This window comes from Elaeis guineensis, chromosome 4 (assembly GCF_000442705.2).
Source record: "Elaeis guineensis isolate ETL-2024a chromosome 4, EG11, whole genome shotgun sequence".
NCBI classification, from domain to species: domain Eukaryota; kingdom Viridiplantae; phylum Streptophyta; class Magnoliopsida; order Arecales; family Arecaceae; genus Elaeis; species Elaeis guineensis.
In genome coordinates, this window is record NC_025996.2 from 24,706,146 (window position 1) to 24,716,315 (window position 10,170).

At 37.4% G+C, this 10,170-nt stretch overlaps 1 protein-coding gene across 4 annotated transcripts; it reads right to left on the reverse strand.

The window, feature by feature from the left end:
* Window positions 1-576: 576 nt before the first annotated feature.
* On the reverse strand, window positions 577-5,966 carry LOC105043307 (uncharacterized). Of its 4 annotated transcripts, none has more exons than XM_073255881.1 (5): window positions 5,717-5,966; window positions 2,396-2,455; window positions 1,390-1,463; window positions 1,143-1,269; window positions 577-1,070 (listed from the first exon to the last, which is right to left on the reverse strand). In XM_073255881.1, the coding sequence occupies exons 2-5, from the start codon at window positions 2,396-2,398 to the stop codon at window positions 801-803; spliced, it is 474 nt and encodes a 157-aa protein (XP_073111982.1). In that variant the 5' UTR covers window positions 2,399-2,455; window positions 5,717-5,966; the 3' UTR covers window positions 577-800. The 4 variants fall into 4 exon arrangements, with proteins under 4 accessions (XP_073111982.1, XP_019705336.1, XP_019705335.1 ...); XM_019849777.3 differs by lacking the exon at window positions 5,717-5,966 and adding an exon at window positions 3,846-5,297 and having other exon boundaries at window positions 2,396-2,453; XM_019849776.3 differs by lacking the exon at window positions 5,717-5,966 and adding an exon at window positions 2,592-3,823 and having other exon boundaries at window positions 2,396-2,453.
* Between the last annotated feature and the right edge of the window lie 4,204 nt (window positions 5,967-10,170).

Below are 10,170 nucleotides of genomic sequence, written 5' to 3' on the forward strand. Positions count from 1 at the left end.
CTTCCCAACACTTACCGTTAGGTCACCTTTCCTTTTCCTTCTTCTTTCTGCCACAACATTGTTGCTCTTATTATTAAAACAATAACCTATTAGGAGGTGTCTTTCACAATCTTAAGAAGCCTCAGTGCTGCAGGACATCCCATCTACATCTCTCCCCATCTCATCCCATCCAGCCAGAGAGGCTTAAGGCCAACATTCAAGGTTACAGACAGGCCCTTTCAGATTTCAGCAGGCATATGACACCGACAGGTACATTTTAATTAGAAATACATGACAGTCCAGAATCTTGACATGATTAGTTGCCCTCCGTAGATTTCAGAACAACCAATTACGAAGTTTACTTTGTTGTTACGAAGGTAAATACACCAAAAACAAGTATAACATGCAAAAGCTATATGATGAAGGTCATGAAATATGAGGCTCTCTGGGCACCACGCACCCAGAAGCATCTCTGGTGGTGATTCACAGGAATGGAGATGAAATGAACAATAATAGAAACAGAACATGCAGGAAAAAACACAACCAAGAACATGGGAAATCTGAAACTAACTTGAAGAAAAAAAAAAAAAAGACAAATTTGCGGGAAAGAATGTAGATCATGCATAAAGGAATGAAAGGTGTGCCAAGTAAACCATGTTGTGATACAAGGAGAAAGACGAGGTTGATAGAAGAAGAGACAGCACTCTAGTTCTGCAAATGAGAAAGCTGGTAGCGTATCTTTTTGGGTCTCGTACAGGTCACTAAAGCATATCAACATCAGTCTGTTTCTTTGACATCCTCTAGAAGAACAATCCACAAATTCAAGGAGTGCTGTCTGTTTGTAGTTTTGGTTTCTTCAAGCCACAGCCTTCTTCTTCCAAGGATTTCAGTTTATTCTTTATCGCAGCAATCTTGGAACTCCGGCTCATTTGTCCTGATGTGCTACATGCAATGCTTGGCTTTTTTGCATCACAGGCAGTTTTGAGGGGATTTGCTGTCTCTGCCAAATACCTCTCGCTGGCAAACCGGACAACCAATGGGCGCCCACAAGCTAACTTCCCGTTCATCTTTGCCTTCGCCAGTTGTGCTTCCTGCATGCTCACTTCAAATGGAAAAAATGAGGTCATTGTATTATAGAGGGTAGGTTAGAGTTTGTTCCCTACCTCCTTGGTACTATACTGGATAAAAGCATAACCACGTGGCTCTCCACGTTTTGGACCCCGTGTGTGCCACAAAAAATCCTCGGACACAATTTTTCCAAATGGAGAGAACATTTTGATTACATTGGCCCTGATAATAGTTGAAAAATTTTGATGAAGAATAAGCACAAGCCAAGCAAAATGAGCTAAAAAATTAAGAGGAAGACAAATTTTTTTAGGAAAAAGAGAGCAGCATTGATTATACACTTACTCTGTGATTCTTTGGTCAAGATTGCCAATGTACAATCTGCTTTCACCTTTCTCATCAACCATGCTTTTTGGGTCCTGCATTTTGATTGAGCGATTCAGCAATTTGATAAAGTGATATGGACACTTGGATTCTATAACGAGAGACCATTGTTGCTCATGATATCAGCAGCACTTCTTAGTGACATGATCACCTGAAGAGTGCATTATCAGGAGACACCAAGCTCAGTGCTTAAATATCAAGGCAAAGCAAGATGGACACCAAATGCATGACCCAGAACAACAAGGAAATTGTAGCCAAAATGAGATATATTGGTGGGGACGGTTTGTTAGGTCCCTAATGTGGGGATTTAATGCTAAAGCAGAGTCTTTCTTTTCAACAAACCAAGGCCAACCCTGCAAATACTCTTTTGCATATATCAATGCATCACAAATTTACAGTCATTAGCCAGTTCTCTAATACAGTAATAATATCTTGAGGAGGGAGAGCTGCAAATCCTCCAATCTGAACTCTTCTCTCATATTTCCACTGCCACCACTACCCAAAGAAACCATGTGCCGACCAACAAACCCCCTATTGCCGTGTCTCCGACCAAACAAAACTCTCTCTAAGCCTAGCCCAAGCAGACCCTTTTATAGAGGTTTCAATCATACAAAAAAATGGCAGATGGAGGACAAGGGCAACTGATAGGGGCTGTGGAGAGAAGAAGATATGGCAATTTAACCTTTCCTAGGGGAATTCTTTGGGCATTCAGGCTAATGATAGGTATCTTACTGTCACATCCCTGTTCTGGACCTCTTTGCTGCTCATTACATATGCACTACATTGAACTGAACTAGTATAGAACCTTGAATAATCTTTTAAAGCCGTAGGCTCTGTATCTAACTGTGTGCATGTGTGTGCAAGAGAGAGAGAGAGAGAGAGAGAGAGAGAGAGAGATTGTGAGAGGATGCTGTTTGCAGGGCAGGTCTCTGCATTAGACCTAGATCACAACAACTGCCACACCTACCATTAAATATGTCTTGTCAAATGAATGGCAACAGCCTGAGTTCAAAGGCTAACCATCACTGCAAAATCAGCAGAAAACACAAGAAACATTATAAATAAGTAAGCTGTAATTTGGAAGCCAATAATCACAAAGTGACTTAATTTAGGTTCTTGCACATTCTTTATCAAAAGACAGGAAAGGTTTGCAATCAATTAACTTGAAATTTAAACTTTTTGCTCCATATCATGTGACAACACCAAAAACTGCAGCAGAAATGGAGCATTGTCAAAAGTTAACATTGTCGTTTGCAAGATATGAGATGATGCTATAGGAAGTTCATACATGTATATGTTAATATTAATATGTTATACTAAAATCCATGTAAATTTTTGAAGTGATTAAGTGGCAATTATTATAACCTATCATAAAAAGAAAGGTTTTTTGTGTACCCCTTAAAATATCTCAAATTACATGTATACCCTTATAAATATTTGAAATTGCATATATACCCACATTAACTTGCTATTTATATGTATAACCTTATAAATTATTTCTTTTTATGCATATACCCTTAACTCAATAAGGGAAGACATGCAAAAAGAAATAATATATAATGATATATATACCAATAGGAAATTTCATCCATGCAACTTCAAAGTTTGAATTTATAAGGGTATACATGCAAAAAAAAAAAGGTAATAACTATAAGGGTACACATGCAAATTGTAAATTTGCAACACAGTTTCAGATATTTATAAGGGCATACATGTTCAAAAACCCTAAAAAAGCTATAACATAGAATTATTCTGTAATCTCAGTACAGCCCTCTAAATATTAACCAAGGAATCTTCCCTAGTGGTCCATGCATGTCGAAATACTCCCGAGTGCTATTATAGTGTAAATAAAAAGAACAGATAATAGATCAAAATGGAAAATGGAGATTGTGTGCATGTTAGTTAAGCATATTAGAGATGTTGATGTCCAGATGCACATATGGCACATCTAGGAAGGGCCCAAAAAAATAATAACATAAAAGGAAGCTAACAAATTGCTTCAACAGGGTAAAAGGTAGATATATACCAGCTTCAAACAAATAAAAAGTATGATAAATAGCACTAATGACCTCTACTAAGGAGTGGAAAGGATTGGGCAAAAAATTTGAAAATGACCTAGGGATAGCTAGATAAACATAATACAAAAAGGAACGTTTTAAAGCTGACATTAACAAACAAAATAATACTTAACAGAAAACAAAGAAGCATGTTGCCGACCCTGACATTGATCAGGAGTTGCATATGATAAGCAAACAAAAGAAATGTGGAGTTCTTGCCACTAATGACAGTTATTGTTATTTTAAAAAGAAATAATGATACAGATCCCACAAGCACTAAAGGGCACAAAATGACTAATACATAAAGCCTTTCTTACCATCTTTTAAACATAGGGCAGCATCAATAGTTATTTTTCTTACATGTATTTTTCCTACAGTTCAGGATTCCGAGCTCCAAACCCTTTCTGTTGATAGGTGGGCCCGAGCCATGAATCTCAGCATGAAGAGGTTGCTGAATTGTGTGTTCTGAAAATTGTTGAATGCTTGACCCTCTGTATCTGATCTTGATACTAAAAAAAATGAAATGCAGCATTTTCTTGTTCAAATGAATACATATACGAAGGCCCTCTTGCATGCTAGAAGCACTATGATCTGATGATTTTGTAAACATCGGACATTCTTATGTCCAAGCTCGAATTAGCCCGTTTTATTCCTCAATGAAATAATTTCAATTGGACCACCAATTTTGATGCCGCTTACTTGTCAATTTAATATAGGCCTAATCAGGCTTGAAATTTATCCATGAAAGTTGTGCCCGACACTTCGAACACATATAAATATCGGGAATTGGGTGGTTCAGCTCATCTCTGGTTTACCTCAAACTAAGAATCAAGCACTAACTAGGACAATGATGCATTTGGTAGAATTATAGACAGCAAGATTAGATCCATTAGCACCTGATTGGACATATGAAGAAAGAGTCCATGAAGGTCTTTATTTTGATCATGTCCCAAGGGTTCTATCTCGTACACGCACCTGTTACTTTAGATTCTCTCTTCTTATTTTATGAGATCGGAATACGTTCAATTCTGAGTTTTGAAGGTGGAAACATGATCCATCATATGGGATTGATAAGAGTAATCACTATACGTTTCTTTCAAACTTGTATAATCATGTAGAGGGAGGGACGAGCTTGATTTTTGTTACAATTTAATTTTAGAAGAATATGGATTTTGAAATATAATTCTACCGAATGCATCATTGTCCTAGTTAGTGCTTGATTCTTAGTTTGAGGTAAACCAGAGATGAGTTGGACCACCCAATTCCCGATATTTATATGTGTTACTCTATACTTATGTATCATGCATGCTTAATGATGAAAATTTATGAAAGCATCACTCCAGGCTTTTCATATCCCATAATCCACAATCAAGACCAAGGGATCCTCCTATCTAAACTTACAATTCTCTCAGAACTTATTTCTTTTCTCACATTTGTATACAAGTACACCATATATATATATGGATATTCTCAACAAATCCTTGATCTCTGCAGTTCCCTGGTTTCATTACAATGTTCCAAATCTTTTAGTGCTCTGTGCATATTTTTTATAGATTCCGCTAACAGCCTTTCAGGCATAAAATTTTTATGATTTTCTGGTCTATCTAACACAAGTTTATCATTTGTCCCCAATAAATGGGGGATGACACATCTTTTGTACCCCACTTCCTCTCAAATTCCTAGATAGTTGCTATTTCCCCTCCTAATTATGTCTCATCTAAACTAGTTTTTTTCCTCCACCTAAACAAGCACATGTCTGAAACAAATAATTCATATTCTATGGCATAATCCAAGTCACCGTCTTGAAACACAAGATGAATTATCAACATCCCTTACCATTAACCGCGACAAGCAATTAGAGCAGCTACTCCTTCCAAAGCAATCAACTGAAAATCCCCACAACACGACTGCATTTGATCGCATTGACATAGCACAGTAATTCAAGAAAGGCATGCCCATCAAAACATACACGGCGTTTTCAACACTATGCCTAATCGGCAGAAAGAATCCAAACTTTCTACTATTGCAAGTACCAACAAATTTTGAGGGGACAGAAAAAGAAAATTGCATACGATATTTGATTCGCGTCGATATAAATCCGAAACAAATAAAAAACCAAGATATAAACTAAAAATAATATAACAGCGGGAGAAAGAGACGCATCAAGATAACGGTGGAAGAGAAGGAAGAAGAACAAAGATGAAATCATGACAGAAATACCCATAAATACCTTCCCAGACTGAAATTGAACGGCCCAAATCCCTCCGCAGAGAGAAGACACGAGATAAGAGCATAAAGCGAAGAGAGAAGCTGACGGTGGCGGAGAGAGTGGCGAGGGTTTTGATGATTTATAGGGATTTAAGGCACAAGGCACTTCTCCCCTCCTCCAAATCCAATTCCGAACCTGCTCCTCGCCTTATTATAAAAATTAAAAAGAAATAATTTGTAGGGTTAGGTGGGCTCACGGAACCCTGAATCGTATCTGGCCCGTCCTCCCGCCACGTTGTTTAATGCCAGGGGCCGCGAGATTAGTGTATTTTATATTGTTTAGCCCAACCTAGATCCAACCCGCTTAACCGGACCGGCCCGGTTCCCGAATGGGTTCGGGTGAGCCAGCCCTGGCCACCAGTTTCTTACATGGATGCAGCTTGTACTTTTGAATGTATGAATCTGTAGAAAAGCTAGGAATATTATGCCGCTCCTTTTGAATGCCATTCAATGTATGGCTTTGATCTAATTGGTAGATTAGAGAAAAAAATTATCATGAGATACCAAAATAAAAAAAACATTTCTAATGAAATAGTAATTATGTTATTCCAATAATAGGATGATAGGAAAAATAGCAAACTTGGAAGATCTTACATCTGCATGCAACCATTTCGGGTAGGATATTTATTCTATTTAATCGGCCTTTACAACCTAATCAACCAATGAAGTGTCCCTCAGTATAGGAAATTTCACAAAAAAAGAATCACTTTCCATGCACTTCTGCAAAAATATAAAAAGAAAAAAAAATTATTTTGCAAAGAAGAAACAATCTATTTAAGAGCAGATCACCGTATCCCTACCTTCATGATTATTATAAATGTCATCATAATTTATGCATCAACTTTCTATCATTATGCCTGCATCCATTGTCAAATGGGCATGCTGCACTATATAATAGTAGAGACATAATGGTCTGGTAGGATCAAAATAATTATTAAAAAAAAAAAAGTTATCCATTTTTATTTCAAATAAATGAAGTGATTTTTTTTAGGGTTTCAAAATCTCGGCTGATTTTCATAAAGAATATTCAATGGAGGGCTATACTTCACAAATTGTTATATTTGATATAACTTTTGGTTCATTCATTAAACAGAGAGAATTAAGGTCACGTTTGGTATGCTGGAATAGAATTAAACACAAATAAAATGAGGTAAAAAATGGAATGGAATCAGCATTCCATTACTTTGTTTGGAGGATAGCAGAAGGGAATGGCGGTGGGAGGTGTGGCATGGAGAAGCCACGGACAACATGAGTGGTAGCACGGGAAGCCACGGGCACCATCGAAGACGGAGGAGGCGTGAGAGGGAGAGAAGACCGATGGAGGGAGGGGTGGCATGAGCACTCGAGGGAGGGAGGAAGATTGCAAGGGAGGGATGGGGTGCGCGGCATGGAGGTCGGGAGGATGCAGCATGATCGCTGGTAAGAAGAGAGAAGACTGTCGGGGGTAGGTGTGGCACAATGCCAAGGGGTGGGGGGGAAGATTGCCGGAAGGAATGGGGGGTGCAGCACGGGGGTCCGATGAGGGAGGGAAGACCACCATCGAGGGGGGGGTTGTGGCACAAGCACCTGAGAGTGGGGGGGGGGGCAGATCGTCGGACAGGGTGGGGAGGCACGGCGCGAGGTTCCAAAGGGGAGGCGATGGCACAAGCATCGAGGGGGAGGGAGGAAGTGGCTTGATCACAAGAGGAAGAGGAGGGGGGAGGGGTATTTTAGAAAAAAAATGATTCTATGGAATGAAATATCATTCTTTAGATTTCTCAATGAAATGAATTTTTATTCTGTGGAATGAATTTTTATTCTTTAGGAATGAACATTCCAACCCACGAAGTTCTACAAACAGAGAATCGAAATCAAAAAATGGAATGGTGATCCCATTCCATTCCAGTATACCAAACATGGCCTAAGAGTATATTCAGTGTTTTGTGGTCAAATTCGGTGCAAAGAATAAATGAATTAAAGAAAAGTATAAAACAAAATGGTATGTTGCCCGAGCAATGCGTTTTTTCGCTGGTTTCTCCTGGGACGCTTGTGATCCTTTGGGCCTCTCTTCCTCGGATGCTTCAAGAAATTTTAGGTTTCTGCTACCGGAAAGCTTGGATTGTTATCATACCAAGATAACAGAGTCAAAAAGATTACTATAGCTATATTTATTTGATACCCGCAACTCCAATACCACAACTATAAATCTAGGATTGACATCATTGCTATAGGTTCTCAACAAGATCGAGGAAAAACAGAAAGGATAATGAGCAAAGAACTCATTTACTTGCTGCAAAATTTTCCCCACAAAAAGGAATCAAGATGAATAGGAGCCTAAAATTAAATTTTCCAGCACCCTTACAAACAAGCAGAAAATTTTCTATAGAATCCTTCAGAAATTAGTACATGAGAAATCCATTAGAGCTAAGGCTCTTCATAAATTTGGAACCTAGTTTATCACTTATGCCTTTCAACAATCAGCCAATGACCACCATGAAGTTCAGAGTTCAATCAAGACTTGGGGAGTTTGTCAATCCTGATTGAGTAGAAGAATAGTTCCTTGTGGATGAAGTGATCATCTTTTACTCAAGGTCTATCATCTTTTAGATCCAACAACAAATGAAAAGTGAAATATCGCATGCTAATTTTCCAGATGTTAAAACGAGAATATGAGAATATTTCACTTTGAACTGTTATATCAGCCAAGGTTCAAGTGATCCTTGGAAATTATCCAAATCAGTATATTGAGCATATTTACATTATTCTGCACCTCAACCTTACGAGCAATTCTGGATTCTCTTGAATTACCAGGAGGCAAGATTTCAGTGCATTGGTTTTGAAAAATAAGAAATCTAATTGTCAAACAACATTCTGAGCCAACACAGAAGTTCATTACATTTACACCTGACTGAACTAGATTATAAACAAAACCGAAACTTAATTACTTTCAACATTCCAAATTAGTGGAGAGAGAATTAAAAAGCATATCAGAATATGAGATAAGAGCGTAACATTACTAATAACCGCAGCCTAATCAGCCTGTATCAAACTAAAAGTCACTTCTAATGATGTCAGTTCTTGTCAAGCACATACCTGGACCAAAAGCTAAAAGAAAGGGGCATTTCTAAACGAAGCTTTTTTCTCTCTCAACCTATGGACATTGAACACTTCTAAACCAAGATTTTTCAAGATACAAACACTTAGTTGTATCTTCAGGATACTGTTAGAGTCCTATTTCCTCTTTTTGATGTTTGAAAGAAACATACTACAAGAACAGTGTGTACGAGAGATGCTGACATGATCTTGATCTTAAGAAAATTTTCTATCATTTCCAGACAGCTGTCTGTAGCCAACGTAAGGTAATGACAACAAAGTTATGTACCACACAAATCCTAAAACTTGATCCTACTTTACTCGGTTAAAAAGATTAGAATACATGCGTATAAATTTTCACTAGGGAGATGATAACAAGTCTCCAAGCCCTCCTGCATACCGATTTCTCTTATCTCAACACTTCTCAAGGATATAAAGTTTATAATACTAGATCAGATTATAGTCTCGGTCGATGCCACACGTAAACTGTAAGACAGTCAACAGCCCGATTCAGTAACACTATAAGCAAAACTATATTTTCAGAAAAAAAAACAGCCTGATTCAGTATCACTATAAGCAAAACTATATTTTCAAAAAAAAAAAAAAAGCATATACGTGCTTTAAAGACAGTGTATTATGATTTTTTTAAAAAAAATTGTGAATGCTTTAATCACTGTACCCAGATATCAACAAGATTAGACGCATTAATGAAATCCCAAAATGGAAACCACATAATTAACCCCAAAAGAATTTTACTCAGTAACTAGGTTATATATTTTATATAAACAGGTTATAAATGTTCAAAACATAAAGTTTGTATGGTGGTAGAAACTAATTTTCTTGTAACTAACCTGATATAAGGATACGGTTGTGATGAGTTCAGTTCCAGTTACCAAGATTGAAAACGAGCTGCAGAACATACTACAATATCATGAATGTCTGCAATGTTGAACAGAAAGGTTGGTCTTTCAACCAGCAAGACTTTTCAATTCACGGAATAATAAGATGACTTTCACTTTCACCAGGAATCCCCAAGCCAAGAATTGTTTGCTGTTGAGTCAATATTTTTTCAATTGCCATGCTTCACTTAATTTTCTACAGTACCATCGGATATATTACTAAGGAGTTCTGACTTTAATACTTGTATATGGAAAAAGATGAATTGATTACTTTTACCATCACAGAAATTCCAGATGAACAAAATGAAATTCCAGAATATTTAGATAATCAGTAACATAGCATCTAAATGAAACATATGAACTAACTAAATTTTCAGTATGCTGCAATGGCTTTTTCAAATGTTAGAACCAATTCAATTACTACTGAAATTTAAAACTAAAGAAAA